Source organism: Sceloporus occidentalis, unplaced genomic scaffold, assembly GCF_023333645.1.
Source record: "Sceloporus occidentalis isolate IW3139 unplaced genomic scaffold, rSceOcc1.0.p SCAF_243, whole genome shotgun sequence".
Lineage (NCBI taxonomy): Eukaryota > Metazoa > Chordata > Lepidosauria > Squamata > Phrynosomatidae > Sceloporus > Sceloporus occidentalis.
The window spans coordinates 659733-682217 of record NW_028317223.1 but is presented as its reverse complement, the minus strand read 5'-3'; the positions used below and the strand labels follow the sequence as shown (position 1 = coordinate 682217).

The window sequence follows — 22485 nt, the reverse complement described above, 5'->3', positions numbered from 1 at the left end:
TGAAGGTAAATCTACTATACATTCAAGCCTCGGGTAAAAATGCCGCCCCCTTCATATGAAATTCCCAACGTCTTGGCAAGAGTATAAAAAAAGGAGAGCAGAGAAGACCTGTACAGAATACATACATTACAAAACTCTCTGCCCTCTTTACGGGGAATTAATACCCACGAGAGGCACGGAGAGCCAGTAACTTTTTTTTCATATTTCATTCTCGGAAGATAGTAGGGTTGTTGAAAGGGTTAATAGCGAGCTTACCATACGGATGTAGGTAACGTACCGTGTGTACAGTCTGCTTAACACAACAGATTTTTAGGATACCAGCCTTCACATATAAGGCACTAACACACATTAACCTCTTAACTGCCGGGAATTGAGAATAACCCTAGCATACAACAAATTATGCGATACCTCTAGAACAAGTAAAAGAGGTAACACATCATCAAACTGCATGTATTATATTTACAGGCATTTGTTAGAGACCCCGTGTGTCTAACCCACCGGTACGACAAGCGAAGCCGGTTTTGGCATCGACATCCTCTCAAGGTCAGCTATCTCCACGCGGTGTAAGTACGTTAGGATATGCGTTATAAAATCTTAGTGCTGACGTTACGCTCTCCTTCGCGGTCCGTCAACATGATATTTGTGATGTTTAAATGGACTTGGATGAAGTCCCACTTGGACATCAACCTCCATTTTTGGGGGGGAACAAACAAACGTTTCAAAGTAATCGAGTAAGAGCAGGAACGTTACACTGTTGAGTGTCAAATTATACTGGTTTCTGTATAATCCACCGTTAAACGGGAAGCTTTTGTAACATTTCAGATGACTTTCCAGCAGCAACAGAATTAAAAAAAAAAAAAAAAAAAGTCATTGAAACAATAAAATGTATAAAAGTAAAATGGAAACCAGAGGAAGGGTGTTCAAATCTGATCGGATCTGTGCAGTCACTACGGTTAGTAACTACGAAAGTGATTTCTGTCCGTACGGTTGCAGTGAAATGGATTATTGTACTAGGAACTAGGTCAGAATGGTTTTTCCAGGCTAATTACCCTACAAAAGGATCTTTTATTTTTTTCCTTTATTGGAGTTGTTTGTGGTGAGGCTGAACAAGCCCATGATGTCAAGCATTGCTTGTCTGATGTTTTTACCAAAACGATGCGAATCCTGGGGAGAAAAAAATATATAAACAAGAAAAACAGATTTGTATTAATATGATGTTCAAGAGACAACATTTTTGCATAAGACTAAAAATCGACATTTTCTATAAAAACAGAACATCTGGTATTAATTATTGTGGCTTATTGGTTCCACAATTCATTATTTAGCCACTTAAAGTTTTTTTTATTTTTTGATTTTATTAATTATGTTCAAGATGTGATCCGTCAATTAGGATACTTTAATTAAAAAAAACCAAAAAACTATTCCGATGATTCTAAAGGTTCGGAATTCACTAAACTCTAGTGAGTGTCTTTTCAGATTTTTTATTATTTTTAAGAGACCTAAATAAGACCAAAAAGTCCCAAAGGAATTCCACCTTATTTTAATTGATCCCACAGCTTCAGCATTTGGCCAGAAATACTCCCTGAGAGCAAACGCAACGTACACTTCGGCTTAAATGAACGGTCATGTGGACAGCTGGGGCTTCCAGAATTCACCGCAGAGTTAACCCTTACATACCAAGAATATCATAAACTTGCCCCTTTTCCTCGGGAACCTGGTTGTTCTGGGTAAAAACAAGGCTACTGATATGTTACGTGACGGCAAAAGTGTGTTTCGTTACAAAGTTGCAATAAAATAATATAAAAGCTTCAATGAAATGAAAAAAAACTACTTACTGTCTCGGGACTGGAGAATTTGCTTGATACATGGAAGTTGATAAGATTTTCACCCACGATAATATAGGAGACGCCATATCCATCATCAGCAACCTGAAAATAGGATTTTCCATTACTTTAGCTAGTTTTGGCACATTTTAGTTACTGGTGGGCTAAATTGTACTGAATATTCCATAAATTGTTCCTAATCCACAGCAGATTTCTCGCCATAACCAACCATTCAATTTATAATTAGCATGTTTGGTTTTTTCCCCCCCAGATGCATCATTTTACATTTTTCTATGTTAAAATGCATCTGCCATGTTACTAAAAATCTAAGTGTCTAAATCCCTTTGCAGGGAGATCCATTTTAGATTTATTGACTCATATCATTTTGTGTGGGGCATTCCACTGGTTGCTATGGTGATAACCACTTTGGGATTTAAACCTCGCCATAGGGGTAAGGACCAGAACCAGTATGCAGGGAACCGAGAAGATGCTTTCCTGGAGAGATTAGCAGTTAAAATCACATTTCTGATGAGATTACAAACAGGCCACGTCCACTAACGAGAAGCGAATGATGGAATCTTTCAGCGTTGACTGGTCAATAAAGGCTTCACGTGTAACGAGGAAGCCTGGTGTTCCTCAGAAATTGTTTTTACAGGGGAAAAAATGGTGTTTTAACTTTTGAGTTAAAGTTTGAGTCTTTTGACTTTTCTTTTAAAAAAACTTTTTCCTTGGTTTACTGGAATTTGGGGGAGAAAATATACTTACGGGTCCAAAGCCACCACCACTTGAAACGTTCTCCGGGAACTTCTCCAGCTGGAAGAGATGTACCTGCTGCTGAGGTGTTTGGCTTGTTGATAGTCTCCACGGCTCGGACAGAACCTGAGGGATTCAAGGATATTAAAAATACGAGGAGAGGAAAATCGGCTTCCCCGAGAGCAACCCTTATGGGCATTGAAAAACGTTTACTGCACCATGTGAAATTAAACAAGGTAAACGTAGAGCTATATCTCCCCCTAATGTATCGGTTTTTCTGTCAATTCTCGTCTTGTCAGACCCCTTGAATATATGTATTGTATTAAGCGCTGCGTAAACTGTTGGCGCTATATAAATAAATAATGATAAATAATAATGGGGCATGTCTATTAGAGAATGCTAGAATGCTTGTAGCTATATAAAATATGTTTGAGTTGTTCTAACCTTACAAAAATATTACATGGGCCCAAGCGAAGCTGCAAAACAATGCCCATTGTACAGCGCTACGGGGTATGATGGTGCCATATAAACCAATAATGCTTCCTGATGGGCTGTTAACATAGCAACGTTATAGTAGAAGATCCGCTCTTGTCAATCTCGGAAATGGCTCATTAATACAAAAAGCGCACCAAACCTTGGATAACCAAACGTATGATGGATTATCGTTGGGAAGAACAGCCCGACACGTGAGTGTTAGACACCCATCTAGGCTAATCCAGGCTCACGAGACACAGGGCTACTCACCTCCTTCAGGAAAGGAGAGTCCACTCCCAGGTACTTGGAGACGACGTACAGACAGAAGAGGTGACGGTCAATGCCGGAGCCAGTCATCGCAAGGCGGTACATCTGCTGATGTTTCTCTGCCGCGGTTTTGAATAATTTGATTTTTTGCTCGTTCTGGAGAGACACAAAAATAATGATATATATATATATTATATCTCATTGTACAGCGCTGCGGAATATGATGACGCTATATACAAACAAATAATAATAATTATAATTAAACCATTGGTTACTAAAGAAATCTATATGTCTTTTTATTTTAGAGCTTTATAGACATTGTATGCATAAATCTTACGCTCTGTGTTGGGTCGTCCATTGCCAGAACAAAATTGCTAGATTCCGACGTACAAGAACGAACAGTTTCCGTCCTGCCTTCTCTGAACAACCTGGTCATCGATGCCTCGTAGGTCAAGCAAAACTTTCCTTTATCCTGAAAAAAATAAAATAAAAATCTATCAACAATAATGAAAATATAAACATTAAATGTTAGTTTTTTTTCTCTTCTCAATATATCCATATATATATATATATATCCATCAGTGTTCTACATAATCACAGACAGGTAACCAGAAATGACCATTATAAGAAACAATGCTAAGAAGAAAAATAAAAGAAACCTAAAACCCCCAAGAATCTCAGAATTACCCTTAAAAATTCAGCAGTGTTACTCATCTCCGTAAATTCAACCACTATTTCTCTGCCAAGTTTTTTTTGGTTAATATTGAATGACTTCGATGACTTATGGGGTTGCTGCAAAAGCAGTCATTTATCTAATTGTTGTATGAATTTTCTGTTTGGAAGAATAAGTGGGGTCTGAATACAGTAAGAGATCATAACTTTCAACATATAATTCATAATATTTTATCCTACATTTGGCGTAATAAAATAAAAGATTTGGGGTTTATTTTTAAGATCCCTTGCGAATAATAACCCATTCTAACAATAAAAGTTAGGGCTATGAAGCGAACGTACTCGGTGGTGAGCCAGTTGGAGAGCGAGCTGCACGAAGGCGTCGGGGCTGGTTTTGGATTTCTTTATGACTCCTTTGCCAAAGGCGTCGAAGGGGAAGGAATGAAAGTCCACGTCATCCGCGAGAGCTTTGGCAACAGTCAGGGAATCCTCAATCACGGTTTGGCACTGGAATGGGAAGACACAAGGATTTTCCATCGATGCAAAATATACAAGTACATTTTCTTTCTTAGATAAGTTGGCTCAGGTAACTTGCCGGTGATCTCAATTACCAGCCATACAAAGGACATTATTAGTGGACAGACTACAGACATTCAGCTGCCGCAAAACAACGATTCCCGCGATCCATCAGCCAGCCGGCCAAGAGCAGCAATTTACGCACCGCTCAACTAAAGCGGGCAACAGCGCAATTCAACGCACACGAGCCTTTGATTGAATGGACATTTAAACCCGCAATGACATAAAACAATCAAATGTTACTTTCGAACGCATTTTACCGGTTCCAGAATGTCCCACTGCAACCTGGTTGGAGGAGGGATGTTGGCGTTCTGTTCCCCTCTGCAATGTCCATCTGCTTCGTATCCCAATTCGAGTTTATCAGTGGCCATGACATACTGCAAATATAATAGGATAATTGTACAATATGCATAAAAATTAGAATCTATATATCTATAAAAAAAAAATATATATATATATATATATATATATATATATAGTACAGCGCTGCAGAATATGATGGCGCTATATAAAACAAACAATATATTGCACCTGCATGTAAATATGTGATCCTATGTGGATGATGTCATTACATTGAGGAACGCAATTTATTTTACAGCATAACCCTATGTGAACAAAATTTGTCCACAAGAAGTTTATTACGCCTCGTCTATGAAAAAAAGTTTTGCCTCTCATAACTTGAGTTCCTGCTGAAGTACACGTCATGAACACTTTGATGTGATGTCACGTTAGTTCAGCGACCAAAAAGTGGTGGTTTCCACCAATTTTTGCACTTGAATCTTCAATATTCCTTCTACAAACATTTGATCAGATTATGATAAATATTAATATCTTACTGAGATCATTACATGTAGCATTTGGCGAAAGGGACATTTTGTCCATTTTTTTTTTTTTTTAGACAGTTATTGAACCCACCTCCCACAGATGACCAAGGATCGGGGCATCGGCCCAGGAATGCTCGCAGTTCATGCCCATCTTTCCATTCTTAAACACGATAAAGCTGATTGTTTTGTCGAACCACCTAAAGACAAAATTAACAGTTTGATTATGAACCGGTAAACATGATAAAGAAAATGGTACATTTACACCCATATCAAACTCCAACGAGTGTCCCTCAGATTTATAACACCGCGTTACGCCCGTCCTGAACAAAACTCATCTCCGACTATAACTGTGACTGTCTGATGTATACAAGAAGCCTACAAAGTAATTGATGGTCATGCCAAACTCCAATATATCCACTCTTTTTGGACCTTTGGCTTACGCCTTGCCGAGTTCCAAGCCATTTATATCATCATTGGGACTCTCAGGGCTGCAATACCCTGCAAACCTTCTGAGTTTTATATAAAAGAGGGGAATTCGCAAGAGACGGTATAGCAGAGGGATTTGGTTCCCAGATACTTAAAAAGGTATAATGTACATTCATGTCTAATGAAAAAATTCATTCATGCGCTTCTTTGTAAAAATGTATTAAATGAATATTGAAAAGGTTATTCTCTACACCAGTTAACTTGCGTGCTGTTTTTAAGTAGGCTGGGGAATCCTTTATCCAATTCCTTTCATTTCCTACAATGCCTCCTCTTCATAGGAAACCCCCAAATAAAAGGTATTCCCCTCTCCCCAAAATCATATCTCATAATACATCTCCCATTCAGCTGGAGTATGGCAGATGACCCAAGTTACAGAGGTCATAAATTATGCCTTGACCAGGGATGAGGAACGTACCTGTCGTAGCATTTTCCGTGCAGCAGAGACTTGGCGTAGTTATCGAGAGATGTGACGGGGTCATCTTTGTTGTAACCCTGTTCTGTATCATCTAGTGTTACAAAGAAAGCTGCTTTCTCCACGGAGTCCAAGGACTGCTTATTCTTTCCATTTGCAAAGTAAGTTTTGCGAGCGTTAGCCCAGGGTACTCTGCAGGGAAGAAAACAGATATAAATAATACATTTAAATCAGCGTTTATAACATAATGGTATTTGGTATTTCACCTCAAAAAAAAATGCCAGAATTGGCTGCCATCTTTATTAGAACCCGGCTTCAATTAAGGCTATGCGAGAAGACAAGTAGTCTTGTAAGATTGTTTCACAAAGTCATCTAACAGAGAAAGTCCAAGTCATTGGAAGAATGTCCTGCTGGAAACTCTAGATTTGTTAAACAAGCTTTTCCAAGAGGTGTGAGTCAAATTATTAACTAATTTGTCACTTGAGCAGTCGGATAATGCAGTAAAATAACGACAGGTATATGTTTCGAGATGCAGAAGACAATATGAGGGATGTCCAACCACCTGGAGGTCCAAAGGAAGATTCATAGCAGATGGTACCTTCCTCCAGTGCATCTCGTGCACATATACTCCAACGAGACTCCTAAAATATGGCGCTGCTTCTCCAGTGTGGGGACTATTATACAAAAATGGTGGTCCTGTCCTCACTTGGTTACGTTTTGAAAGGGGTGCTGGAGAGCCCTTTTTCCTCCGTTTTAGGAATAAGGCTACTAATTTCCCCTAAAATCTTTTAAATTTCTATCTAATACACTTGTGCCAAGCCAAGGAGACCGGATCAAGAGGTTTTTTTTTGCTAGCCTCGAGTTAAGCATTTCACCATAAGTGGTTATCGACAAATATCCCATCGATGCCTGAAATTGTAAATGTACTGGAATTGCTCAGAGTAATGGAAGAAATTATGCTGGTCTTTCTCCCCCTCTTGCTCTGTGATATAATTAACGATTTGTATGGAATTATAAAACTATGGATAAGAGCAGGGTAACTCCTAAAATGTCATAGAATAATCATTAATGTCTGTACAACTCCCCAAAAGCAAGAAGGTTGGGTTGGTTTATCACCTCTTTTATATATTTTTTGTTGTTATTTTGAAATGATATCTGATTTTATAGTATTTAATGGATAAAAAGAGAAACAGTGAAGGTTCGGGAATATGATAGGATTGAGACTTTTGTATATTTCATGTACTTGACCCTTTTAATAAAATAAAATAAAGATAAGTTCAAAAAAATCTTATTAAAACACTAAAGAAAAAATGTATCTACCTGTCTCCTGCGGTAAGAGCCGCCAGCTTCTCTTCTCCGGGCTGTGGCTCGGACTTGTCATCGAGAATTCTTTGCATCTGTTGTTCGATCTCTCTTGGCTTCAGCAATCGTCCATCATGGTACAACCACACTTTGAAGTACCGTCCTTTGTGGTAGACGACAATGTGTTTGCTGTCCTTCACATGCTGAATGGTATCTATGACGACGAGATGTTTTTAATAGAATAGAAGAAGCCACCGGTATCAAAAACACTGAATTATAATATTACTACTTTGTCGATGGTGATGGTGGTTGGTCTACCTTGATGCGTCTAACCCTAGTAGAGCGCCAAATGCTTTGAGAGGGCCTGGCGTTCATTGACATCAAACCCTTACTTCTAAGAATTTGGGGGCCAATGGGCAAGTTATGAAGGACAATTGGGCAGGTTGGGAGATTATGGGGCAAGTTTATAAATGAAAGGAGAATTGAATGGGGGTGGGGCAGGTAGGGTAATTTATGAAGTGGAAGCAGGAATGAGGGGTGGGGTAAAGGCAAGGGGAAAGGAAATATTTAACTCTTTGAGCTTTATCTCCTGCCCTTCCCACCCCATGAAAAATGTTGGGTCCTCATTTATTTGTGGTTCCAACTACAAAGGGGAAAAATAAAAAGAATGAGAGAATAACTTACAATCCGTTCCCCCGGTATTCAATTTCTTTAAGAAGGAGTCATTTACTTATTTATTATTGAGTAATGGGTAGACATCTTGAAATGTGGGAATTTGTGATTCTGGTGGGAACCGGAACTGTTCAGCTTTGCTTCTAATATCAAAATACGATGTAAACCACAAACCTATTTTTATCTTGCGAACAATAATACTACGATAGCTCAATAGCGGCAATTAATATTCTATTTATATACTGGGATTGTATTATAAATATTGCTTAATTAATAATTAAACAGAAGGGCTGTAGACTATATGTCCCCTGCATAACTAATTACAGTTAGAGGCATGAATGGGAATTAGAACCTTCTAGAATGTTCTACATTTCATTTACTAAAGAATAAGCCAGTTAATGTTTTTGTTCTTTAGCATACCTTTTCCCTGTTTACATATATATACAACAAATATTACATTATATGTATGGATCCTATACTTTTTATGGAGATTGACTGGACCATATAGAAAAAAAACTATAACGGAACATTATGGGCCTTTTATTTAGTCAATACAACTAAGTACGAGCAATTATATTGTTCTAAGTTCTATGTGATTTTTAATATTAATTCTATAGAAAACGGGGGTGGTTAATTATTTAAATATAAGTGTTCCACACGTGGGTGCTATAAACATGTTTTTTTTTTTTTTTAAATAATGAACAAGGTATATAAAAAGACATACAACGTATACATCCAACACACCACAGTACATAACAACAAAGCAGTTTATAATTATATACGAGATGAAATGTTTGATTTTAATTCAGAAAGCAGAGGAAATGAGTTAGTCCCAGATGAATGCATGCAAGAACAGGACAGCAAGAAGTTAAGAGGCGCAAAAATGAATTTGAATGCTGGGGTGAAAAACAAAAAATTGTGATGCGTCAAGCAGATTAAAAGTGGAGTCTAAAATAAATATTATATTGTATTAGAGTGATTACTAGAATTACTAGCATTTAAATGTATGCCAAGTGAACCACTTACAAAGAAAGAGTTTCTAGGCAGGACACTCGTGTGCAGTTACACCAGAGAACTTCCGCAAGTACTCTGGATTGAGCTCTCCGTCCTTCTCCATACATTATGTTTCTCTCCACCCCATTCCCTGTAGATTGTAAGCTTTGTGAGCCGGGCCCTCTCTACCTAATGCAGCGCTTCGTCTTAGTCTGTCGGTTCTAGGTTTGTCAAAACCTTCAAAACGTATGGCGCTTTTTAATTTAAGATGATGATAATTGAGAAGGAACGTAGCAAAGGTCTAAGTAAAATGGTATGGCCCCCTTGCATTCTCTATTAGGAGAATTAGGGAATAATGGAATACAGGATAGTTTTTTTTTCCCTAGCGTAAAGTTGTTTTTTTTTTTTAAATTCATCATGGTTGGGGGTTCGTATTTTTTTTACTTTACGGCAAGGTGCCACATAAAGGGAATAGCCTCTCATCAGAAGTGGTAGAGGCCAATAATTACGGTCAGAGTCCTTTACAAATACAAACTTTATATTCTATGTCGTACGACCCCGAGTTTGTAAATGGTTCACTTGTTAGGCTGTTTGTTTTCTTCAGCAATGCAAAAAAAAAAAAACACCTTAAAAATGAGTCCAATAAATAAACTATCATACGGCCACGTGCATTATATTTTTTTTATTTGCACATTTGGTTGGGTTAAGATAACTGACAACGTGAAAGACAGGACTGCCACTGTACCTGTCTCAATGCCGGGTACGCGGCTAGTATTGAACATTCGTTCATATTGAGAAGAACACATTGGAATGGTATTATTAACCATAAGCTGAAAGGAAAAATATAGTGTGAACAAAAAAAAAACCAGGGATGGATATGAAAAATAAAATAGTTAAACAAGTACAAAGTAATAAAAAAAATATGGTATGGACACAGGAATGATGGAAGAACCCAAGATGAAATCCAGGAACCTAAAACATGAAGACCATGTCATAAGCAAGAAGTAGACATTGCAAGGCAGCCTTGTAGGTAAAGGCGGGAAGGTCAAGGTATCCGCTTAAACATTAACCGCGAGACAACATGTCGATACATCACCAATATTTTATGAGTCTAGAGCAGTCAGTGTTTGTAAGGAGTCTTCTAAACCATTTGTGGTTGACTTTCAAGAGAAAGTACGGACCGTTAAAAACGCTGTTCCACTTATGGCAACAACCAATCAGTGCCTGATTGAATCATTTCAGTGTTTCCATAAAAAAAAAATAAAAAAAAAAAAAATAAAAAAATAAAAAAAAAAATAAAAAAATCGGATTGAGGTCACATTTTACATTAAAAAAGCCAATTGTTCAACAGAATAGGTGGAACAGCACCTTTAACCAAAGAACGCGTGGAATTGATAGTAGGACAGTCTGAAACGTGATGGCCGAAATGTCTCTCGGTTAATATTTGGCAGGATGCTTTATTTGCCTACGGCTACTGCCTTTGGACTCTCTTACCTGTCTCTTCTCCGGGGATCCTTGAAGTATTATACATTCTTTCCCACTGAGCAGAGCATAATGGCACTGTGGATCCCATGAGGAGTATCTACACCACATAGTGGGCCGAATGTTTTATCAGTCAAAATGATGGCATTTACATTTAGTCAAATCAATATATTGTTCGATGCAAAATAAAATATATATATATATTATTATTATTATATTATTACGTTTTATCCAGCCTTCTCCTGGCAGAGAGTATAACATGTTATGGAGGAGCTAGGAAAAAGGTTTCCAAAGGCAGACCTTGGGATATAGTTTTGTTTTTCCATTATTTTCTTAAATAATTGGTTGGTTTTTGTTTGTTTGTTTGTTTTTTATTCATAGTATTTCTGACAGCAAATCCTTGAAATGGCAACAAAGATAGACTTTGTTGGAGTAGAGGCATTCATTAATTTAAATTAAATTATTAATATACCTATTCAGCAGTGTTGTGACTATAATTATATATTAATATATTATATTATCATATTCAGCACTGCTGTCAATTTTTTATTATTAATATTATTTAGCGCCAACATATTCAGCAATTCGGTGATTTTTTGTTTTTATTATTATTATTTAGCACTATCATATTCAGAAGTACTGTATTTTTTTAATTATTATTTTTAATTATTATTTAACACTATCGTATTCAGAAGTACTGTATTTTTTTAGTTATTTAGCTTTATCATATTTAGGAGTACTGTATTTTCTTTTAGTTATTATTTAGCACTATCATATTCAGAAGTACTGTATTTTTAGTTAATAATAATAATATTTATCATATTCAGTAGTGCTATGAAAAAACAAAGTCGTATATATATATCTATATATATATTACATAACAACCTAATTGATTTACATAAATCATATAGAATGTTACTCTTGGGATGAAATATATTGCAAAAAAATGATCTCTTATAAAAGAGAAACATTATGATGGGAATGAAGGCTTTAGGTAAAATAAAAAAACTATCATTTTTCCTATTGTATTTTTATTTCTGCTAATTGGACAGTAGGAAGCAGTGTTGCTCCTTAAAAGTGCGTTAAGAACTGTCACAAAATGTATATCTAAATAATAAACCATCCATTTATTTAAGGAATAATAGAAAAAAATTCCCTGGCAAGCAGCCTGTAATGTTTATGCTCCATTCTTCCAGTCTGTTTGGCAAGCAAACTATACATAATGGCTCTGGATCGATCTGCGCAATGTCCATTGTTGCATGAGATAATGAAAACACAAATACATGTATTTATAGGAAAAATGACATTAAAGGTTCAAACAAGAGGACATTGAAGAAAAGTGTTTACAAAAACATGGCCGCAATATAACAAGATCCTATTTCAAGAGGCGTCAATGCAACTTAATACTCGGTGAAAGATTAAAAAAATTGCAAAATGGAGACATTTTAGCCCAATTTGCATTATTTGTGAGAATCCATATTGTCACGTTCCTAACTTAAGCTTCATAGAATAATCATACAGGGGCATTGTTTGAATGCGTCCTGGAACCCCTTTGGTTGACCATTGATCAGTAAGCCTCAGAATTTTTTTTTGGGGGGGGGGGCTAGGTTAGGGTCATGTATTTCCTTCCACACAATCCTAACTATTTAATTCTATTTACGCTTCTTCAACTATACATGACGGTTATTCAAAGCACAGCTATAGAACATTGGTCTCCGACCAAAAAATATGTTGTATGTCTTGTAATGGAAGGCCATGTTTTCTATGTGTATATATATATTATTAATATATACACAAATGCCCGGCATATATTATATATAAGAAATATATGCACACATATTTCACATTATAAACAACATACATAAAATAATGAAATATTAGTTTATATGACGTTCTCATAGTTCTAGTGTTGTACTGCTCAGAACGATTAGATATTGTTTGAATGATACATTTCAATTAATTGCAATGGACTGTGTTGTTTTTTTGGGTCACACCTCCCTTCTTAGGAAATATCCTGCTCCCTTAATCCATGTTAAAGCATGTTATAAAGACTAATAAATCATTAACGTGAACAATTTAATTAAAGGGGTTGGGTACCAGCTGGTAAACGCCAATGGTGCCAGGCAGACACCAGGGTTGGTCTTAGTGCCAGGTGAGTCAGGCCTGCCATGCTTGGACTAGGGGGCCCAAGAACTCACTCCAAAAATACCCCCAATTTTTAGAGGTTGTATTGGTACCTGACAAGGGGCATCATAGGCCTCCAGAACTCATTGACGTATAAAAACGGCTTCTTGCCTGACACGCTATTTGGTCAAATACTGGGAACCACGAGTTTATTTGTATTCTTACAAATATGTCAAAGGCTTCAGGACCATTGACAACATTTTAAAACCTAAAATCGGCCTGTTTTTCCTGCTAACGTTTGTTTTGGCCGATAGGCCTGCGAGAAGACAAATAAATATTCTGTTGATAAAAAGGATTGGGAACAATACCGTATAACTTCCAACCAAAAAAACAAATCGCTTTCCTTTTGAGAGGTGAAAGGCCAGACATCAAAGCACATACCGGTTTTATTTCCTCCCTGTCGAGTTTTCTTCTGTAGAGTAAGATGGAATGGATGGCATTACCAGCCCTTGCAGCTTGGATTTGAGTTGGCAGCACGTAGAGGAAATCCTGGGGGGTAAATATATCGGTAAATATATGCTGTTTCTATGCACATCATTGGGGATTTTAGGGCTGTAGAGCCCTGTGATACCCTCATACCCGGCAAATATTCTGAGCTCATAGAGAAAAGGGACATCGGAAGGCCCCCCCCGACTGGCCACCTGGCACACCAAGCAAATGCTGGATATGCCTGGCTGTACGCCCCGTGAGCATAAAAAGGTAACCTACATGATCAGGCAGCCGCTGGTCTTAAAGTGCCAGAGCCACCTCATGATCGCCAGTCCGGCCCTGACATCGAATATCACATTCCCTCTATACAAACAATACAACACTCTGCCCTTGAACGTAGCTAACATATAAAAGAGACATTAACCAGTTATCCAGCGCCGGTCATTTACAACTCTGACAGCCTTCAAAATCAAATTTAGAGTTATGGTGCGTAAGGCCTCCATTTCCTAGCAATGGTGAAAATGATAACCCCCACCTTTACTATGCTTGATAAGAGTGCACTTTAATCATTGGCATCACACAGTTTTATGGTCTGCTGGATTTGTTGTAGTACAAGCGGTAATATCATTTACCAGGAACTTGGAGGCAGGTAAACATAGCGCTACATAATTAACCCGTAACAAATATTTCTCTTGTTTTATGGGCCTTGAACCCTCGTGTGCACCAGATTCTTCTTTTATCTGGGGATGGAGAAGGTATACATTGTTGTCTTCTTTAGTAAATCTTGTTTGGGTCCAAGGATGAAGGAGCTGGCCATCAACCATAAACAGAACACTAATGGTCAGCTAGCTAATAGTCCTCCTACGGAGACCACATTCCACCCTTCTACAAGCACCACATCAAAACTTTGTTGTGTAGATGGATAGACATTTTGGATTCCATATTGTGCAATTTCTTGTGATTTAGGTTTCGTGCATTCTCCATTCCATAAGAGCCAGGGATATTACTGGAATGTATGGCAAGGGTGTGGAACCGGGGCCAATTAGAATAAAAACAGGCTACAATGACACCACAAACCCACCACAACTAACAATAACCTCTACCCTAAAAGTATGACCGTGAAACCATCGTATTTGGAGCTTCTAGGTCACACCGAGAGTTTCTCAAGTATGACCATAGGCAGTAGTTGCCTACAATGTTTCCATATAAAACAAGTTCCCGTGTTCTATAGCTTAGCTTACCATTGCATAATAGTTACTGTTAACCATGATTGGCCCTCGGCCTCTGAGGTAGATATATTCTTCCCACCAATCGCTAACCTGAAAGGGAAACATCACAGATTAGCCAAATATACAAGTAAGAAATTAATATTTATTTAATATTATTACTACAGAGAAGGTGGTGGGTACCTGAAACAAGTTTCCACTGGAAGTTGAACATGCATACACAATAAGACATTTAACGATCGTCCCGATCATAAGGTTTCATAATGGGCAGAAAAGACTGAATTTACTCTTTTCGTAAATGTATAACATTGCAAGTGTTTAAAAGAAAATAATAATAAATTGTAAATTTTGCAAGATTACAAACAAGGTTACGAGGAAAAATAACAAAATATGAATGGATTTAAAATAAATGTAACTTGTTGTCATGACAACGCACCATCACATTTACAACTTTACATTTAGTAGCCAGTATATGCAGACATTTATATAAAGTTGTTGTTTTTTTTTTGTTTTTTTTATATATATATATATATTTGAAGGCTTTTATAGCAATGCGGAATATTTAGACTAAACAAAGCAAACCTAAAATAAATTGTGCAGCACAAACACATTTCTCCCACGCATCTGCAGGCGATATAATAACGGAATGTCCAGCTGGAATGTCCACACGGAACCTTTCGTTACTAGAACATTTACAAAGCCTTGATCCGGGGCGGCCGCTGGCAGCTTGGGCTGCGTCATCACAATATTTTAACGGTTGCCTGTATTTCTTGGAAAACAAATATACCTAATGATACGGTATTTGGATGAAAAATATGGACCTGTTCCAAGTTCAGCGGATTTGTAAAGAATTTCTGGGGTGTTTCGTGTCCCCTTCTTTTACAAGGCACCTATTTTAATGTTTCAGCATCGCAGAGCGCCGTGTATATAGAACAAGTAAAATCGAGCATAAGGATACCAATTGCCATCGGCATTTTGGAAAGATAATATGATTCAGCATTATACTGGCTGTTTAGCCTCAAATATAATTAATGCAAGGAACTGACGTTACAGTTTCTTTTTAGCCCAGTGGAAGTGTACGGTTTATGGCCCCAGTTCAATTTCCTACAAAGATCAAATTCCCCTTAATGTATTAAAAACACAAGTTAACCAAGAATACCAAACGGGTTGAAATGAAACTTGTTTGGCACTCATAACGTGAAGGCCAAGCTGACCCTCAGATTCTCGTACCCAAATGATCATCTCATGGGTGCTTTATGGTGTGAATTTAGCCATAAGGTACACTTAAAAACAAAGCCACACTTTTATAACACTGAAATCAAGATTAATGAGAGAGACAGGGAGAGAGACGGAGAGAGAGGGAGAGAGAGGGAGGGAGAGGGAGAGGGAGAGGGAGAAGGAGAGGGAGAGGGAGAAGGAAAGGGAGAAGGAGAAGGAGAGGGAGAAGGAGAGAGAGGAAAGTATATATTTTTTTTGCCATTCTTTGTCATAGAAATGTAGTCATTTAAGGCATTTAACTTACATAGTTGGTGGCCCACCACGATTTTAGCTTCAGGTACCACTGGAGTCTTGGTCCCAGGTTAATAGCAAAATCACTCGCAAGACCTTCCATTCTCTTAAACTGTTGGTCATCCATGAGCGGCCTCACAGACTCCAGATACTTCAGGGACAAAACAAAAGGGTCTTAATGTTACAGGTGACAACAGGAGAAGCAATAATTGTAAAGTTTTACAAACAGAAGGTGCCCAAATCCACCAACATCAATGTATAATGACACATTTTTTGTATACGCCAGCAGTCGGCAATGTATAACATTTTCCATGGTTTCCATGGTTAAACTACAAGTAAGAGTCAAAAGTAAAAAAATAAGGGCACAATTGTTGGGCTATATGATATACTAGAAATAAAAAAAAATGTTATTTGCAATGAATACAGCAGAGTACGACTTTAGTAGAATAAATCCCTGAGATTAAACAGGTGGATACATCGATGATATTTTTGGAAACTCCAAACACAGCAGTGGCTATCCTGTAGATAGGTGCAGGTCCCAGTTTGGGAGAGCACCCTTAAATTGGGAATTTAACAGTAACCGAGGCTCCGGCAAGCCAATGACAACCAATCCAGCGCTTCTTAAAGTTTCTATTAAGCCAAACGTGATTAGCTGTGCGTTGTATTAGAAACGGGCACTCATATCTTAATGGATCAGTGTATCGTTTCAGGAACACTTCTGTACAAACAAGCATGCAGGCATTTAAATTTAGAGCACTCAAGAAAGCTATTTTTTCCATATTCATATTATTATTCATACTACTACTATGCTGTTAAGAATGATGTACGGCTTCAGGTTCAATTGTACAGCCATCTATGAAGATTTTGATTTAATAAAACCTTTGAACATAAAGGAGAGGACTATTTGAGATTGAAGACCATAGTTGGGTTGAATATCTCTCTTATTCGGATGATGCTGGTCTTATGATCGGAGCGGAAAAAAAAGGAGTTTTTCTAGGTTTGTTCCAAAGTTGAAAAGTCTTATCTGGCCCCAAATTAACTCAAGAAATTTTAAACTGTGATGCATTCTCCAAATCGTCTTTAAAAACTTTGTAACTGTTAATTCATAAACTTTAGTAGATAAAACAAGAGACTCCAAAAAAGTAATTGTCTCTCACATGGTCTATTAGGATTAATTTACAACAGAAACATATCCACAAATATATTATTTTCACTTTAACATCAGAGCCGTAAATAAAAAGCCATTTGTAATAAGTAAGAAGCTTGGCTTAAGCATATAGCGTGTTAGATGCACTGGAAATTAATCAGATCTTCAGATACTTACCTTATCGCAACTTCTTCCTAAAATGTATACACAATAAAAGACACATGACCCTCAAATAACTTGATCAATTATATTAAATGATAATTATTAAAAATGATTACATTTATTATTATATATTTAAAAATCCCTTCATGTGATTTTTTTTAATTTCTTTTTTTCTGGGTAAATTTAATGCACCGAATGTGTTTTCCGAAGCGTAGTAGAGTAGGTGGATGGAAAGTTGTATGGGTGGGATTGGATCTAATAGGTAAATTTCCAAATCCAGCTTCTAGGAGCAATCCGAAAAGCCTCTGGGCATGATTTTATTCTTTTGTAAAAAAAAATAAATCTGAATTTCTATAATAAGAAGGCAGCCCAAGCACATATCACGTAGTTGTACAAGCCAAAGGGCAGAGAGAACCAGCGTAAGTCCTTCCAAAGCTCAGGTCCACCAAGTAGGACTGAAATTCCTACATGCTTTCTGTTTTGTATCATTTGAGCACCATGAGCCTACTCCTAGTTCAGCTTCTAATTTAATCTAATTTAATCCCCACCATGTGATAGTGTTTTGGGTTTATAGCTTACCCTTCTAACAGTGTCCTTCACAGATGGCACTGGGAGACGAGGAAGACACGTTTGGAAACTGAACAACATTGGCTTCCGTCCAGAGAAGAGTTTAACCATCCCCTGGAAAAATGAAACAAACAAACAAAAATGGCATGTATATTATCATGAAGTCAGCGAGGTATATCGTCTCACCGACTCGTTATTAATTTAGAGATGAGACGGACAATCTGTTTTTGTTGCCCAACTAATTTGCAAAAAGCTGAGCATGGAACATATTAAATTGTTGTAACCGTCTCTTGAATAAGATCTGGATGCTGGAGACTCAGTTCTTTATACCACTGCCTTAATTTTTCACATTTTTGAAGCCTTCAAAGAAAATCCAAAGGACATATTCAAATTTATTCATTCAAATGTCAGCTTTGCATGTTGACATCTTTGCATGTTGAACTCTTTGCATTGCATCATTGAAAATGTATATCACAATATTACAGATACATAGACATAGGCTCCATATACCTCGAATATGGCATGACCTGATATATCTTTCCATGATCTACTAACCATCCAGATCTTGGTAGTGGTCGACATTTTTCCATGTTCAGCGAACATCCATCCGTGGTAAGACAGGAGCATTTTCAGAGAATACCGCATTGTGGCAATAAGAGCCACCCATAAACCTGTGCCACACACCACTCCACTGACAATGTCCTGGGTCTGGCTGGACATCGACATATATCCTCTTTAAAGAAAAGAAATCACGGGGCATGTATTAATTAAACAATTAAAGAGAAGAGGCTTTTCTCCTTGGGGTGCATTCAGATATATAGAACACAGGGGACAACAAAGACTATGACATTTTCAATTGTGTTGATAGAGATGATGGACCACGGGTTGCCAAGAGTCATGTAATTCTAAAGTCATTGGGAACTGCAATTCCTATGATGTGCACCAAGCTTATAACCTACTCTATGACAATAATAGGAGCTTTATGTCCACGTCAGTTGGAGGGCATCACATGGTCTATATGGAAATAAAAGAAGAAGACCTAAGGTTTGCCGAGAAAATGGAAGTAGTTATTGTGAGACTTCTGCATGCTTTATCCTGGATCAGCGGATACCCTTGTTTCAGAAACAAAGTTTGTAGAGAATAAAGAAATAATGTACAACAGACTTGCCCTTATTGAGAAATATTTTGGGTCTCTCCCTCTGCCCAGCTCTCATTTTACATATAGATTATATATTTCCATTATTTTATGGGCTTTTTTCTATATGGAAACATTAAATTGATATAATAGAAATATAAAAGGATTGTAAGAAGCAACAGTACAGGAATATTGAGATATGCAAGTCTGAGACTCCATGAAGAAGTCCACTTCCTCTATCATTTAAATTTAACACAGTATCCGATAACTGGCCCATTAGGTCATTGCATTTCTATAACTATGTGGTTTTCTGTAATACTGTAGAATATGGTGTTCATACCAACAAAGGATATGGCAAAATAAAACCATGCCACCAAAGGGGTGTCTCAAGAACCCCTCTGAGCCAAGAAAACCGAAGTAGCATAATTTTACGCACATAGATTGGGTCATATTTCATCGGATGGATCCTGTCCACGTCACGAGTGGTAAATAATTAATATACTACAATCACCCATTGCTTAATCACCATGATATCATTTCCTGGAAATCTATGTACTTTTTTTTTACAATCAGAAAGCCTATCGGCCCCAATACCGTGCAAAGTACAGATGTCAATTCTTAATAAGTTAGAGAGAAGTTGGCAGTCTCACAAAGAAAACTTATTCCCGATTTCGGTCTCTGAGTTCATTTCTATTTACATGTATGACAGCCAACTTGCGGTGGTTGCAGAACCAAAATCCATATCTACTATTAGATAATGGAGAGCTTCATGAATTCAAAGAACAGACGGGACACAAGCCAAAGAAATCTTATTTATAAACCATTGGATTTATCAAGAGTAAGGATGGACAACCAGGCAGCAGAATATCCCATTGGTCCCATATACAAAAACTGTATATTTCCTTATTTTATTTTCAGAGGCAATTCTCATAGCTAAAGAGCAGAACAGAAGTGGGTATGCTAATATTTTTCTTTCAAATGCTACATATAGTTATAAAAGTATTACAAATGTAATAAAATGTATAAATAAAATAATAAAAGAAGTAAAGGCTGTTCCTGCTGTTGAACGAATTTCTCCACCTTTCGTGAAGGCTCCTGATCTCTTTATCATCAGACAAAAAAGATTAAACGAGCCACTTACGTGTTGCTGAGGGTGTTGTTTATTTTCTCTATTAATCCCAATGAAGGATCCACTTTGGCATAGATAGAGGCAGATGTTACTCCAACAACTACGATAAACCAGCTGGATGGACTTGCTGGGAAGACTCCTGTGAGGATTCCGTTCTGTGGAGAAATTTACCATATAAGCAAATGCCTATTTTCTGCAGCGACTCAAAAATGTCACATTTTAGGAAAAACAACAGTGACAAATCAGACAAGTCTGCCAAGAAAGCATGACTAAAATCATTGAATTTTTTTTTTTTTTTTTAGCAGAATTATAATTGTCTGAAATCAGAGTTACCTTTAATATATTGTAACACAATTTGAGAAGATACAGTAGATATTCTAGAGAGAAAAAAAAAAAACGAGGTTGATAAGGAGAAGCCCCCCTGACTAGCTCACCCGTTATATATTTTGCTTGTAAAACACGTATTACATGTTCACATAAACAAAGAGTAGCATGGCATCCAAATATAGATGTCTTGAAGAGCATGGGAACATGTTCCTCTAGTCCAAAACCTGGGAAATCTTTATTTTTGAGTCAGATAAACATATTTTACTGGTAGCAACATTTATAGCACAACCATGAATTAAATTCTGTAATGCCGCCTATGTTTTCTTATCTAGGCATGGAAGAACAGGACAGCTGGCCTCCAATCAACCAGATGATACTCGGAAGGCCAGGGCAGCCAACCGGTAGCTCTCGAGTTGTAAACTAACTTTACTTTACTGTCCTTGCCTCCCAATAAATTAAGAAGCTTAATATACTTTTAAAAGCCGCTAGAGATACCAGAGAGCTCTAAACATTGGCTTACACCAACACTTTCTAGTAATCAAAATTAAACGTATGAAACGTATTGCCGACTTGGCTCCAGAAGAGCAGTGAAGACTTCTGAAAAAGGCACCTCTGAGTCATCAACATCTGATATGTCTATAGAAACCATGTATATTCCTGTAATAGCATGCAGCGTGGTGGTATTCTTTACAAACCATAGTTACTTCACCTTAAATCTGATGAACTTCTTCTTCCAGGAGTGGAGGCCGGATAGGTAGATCTGCCGGAGAGCTTCATGGCTTAATCTTAAATCAATTCCATCTGGAGTTACCGTAAACTGGAACGCTACGGCCTGATGGGCTTCTGCCATTCTTACTCACCACACTCCTAATGGCAAAGCATAGAAAGAAAATATATATATGTTATACGAGCAGATAATATCTTCGAGATGAGATGTTCCAAGTTCCAGATCATGGTCAAGGGGAACTATCAATGTTCCAAACTCTTAAACTACATTTAGATATCATTCAATATCAACTTTACCTAGAAACATAGAAATCAACAGCAGATCGGATCCAATCTTCCCGATGTAAAGATTTGCACCTTAATTTGTCCTTGATCTTGTTTTAGATTCATGATAGTTTTACGCCTAACCCATATATGTTTAAATTCCCTTATTGTCTTAGCCTCTAGAATTTCTGATGGGAGGCTGTTCCACTTACCTACCACTCTCTCGGTAAAGTAAAAAATCCTTACATTACCATAAAAGAATCCAGTGGCATGAGATTAAAAAAACATACTTACAATAATCTAGTATTTACCGTATGCCCTATAATACAATACCGTATCCATTGAGTATTTAGGGATTTTCTAAATGTAAGGCACATTACAAGTTTACAATTATTTTTAATCCCAAAAATATGTGTTATAGTCCATAACAAGCAGCAAGTTTATATAACATTTTAACAAGAAATGTAATTGTTGTAAACTCTTTGAGCTCTTGGATTATGAAGAATGAGATTAAACGGCCGTCCTTGCGTCTACATGTTCCTGTTCTATATTTCTGTACCCTTCAGTACGGATCAGATTAAGGTACCGTTTAACTTCGCCAACACACCAAAGATCTGGCATCTAAACAAAGAGTTATAAGTCTATTAAATCGCTCCTCAAGCACTTTAAAAAGAAAGGGTGCTTGTAGAAAAGTGTAATTTTGCTTTTTAAGGCAATTAATGTTTCTTTTGTTCCTGGATCCAAGGAATGCTGTTCAGAACACCACCTAGATTCTTTCACATGTTGCAAAGTTGGGTTCTTGTCTGGGTATCAAAGAACTGATGTTCCCGAACTGGCATTTTCATAGTTGCCATTTGTATTAAAGCTTTAAGAGCACAAGCAGGCAGCAGCGGGAACTCATTCCATTTAAAATGTTGGGTACTATGGGGTTTCTGTAACTTTTG

At 37.3% G+C, this 22485-nt stretch overlaps 1 protein-coding gene across 1 annotated transcript; it reads right to left on the bottom strand.

The window, feature by feature from the left end:
• Window positions 1-1065: 1065 nt before the first annotated feature.
• LOC149276254 (carnitine O-palmitoyltransferase 1, liver isoform-like) lies at window positions 1066-21401 on the bottom strand. Its single transcript, XM_089503819.1, has 18 exons — window positions 21261-21401; window positions 20237-20379; window positions 18516-18693; window positions 17973-18074; window positions 16098-16235; window positions 14591-14668; window positions 13302-13409; window positions 10000-10084; window positions 7608-7803; window positions 6291-6479; window positions 5481-5586; window positions 4826-4942; window positions 4332-4496; window positions 3655-3789; window positions 3321-3473; window positions 2589-2702; window positions 1836-1928; window positions 1066-1164 (listed from the first exon to the last, which is right to left on the bottom strand). Exons 1-18 carry the CDS (start codon window positions 21399-21401, stop codon window positions 1066-1068), a joined length of 2340 nt encoding a protein of 779 aa, XP_089359945.1.
• Between the last annotated feature and the right edge of the window lie 1084 nt (window positions 21402-22485).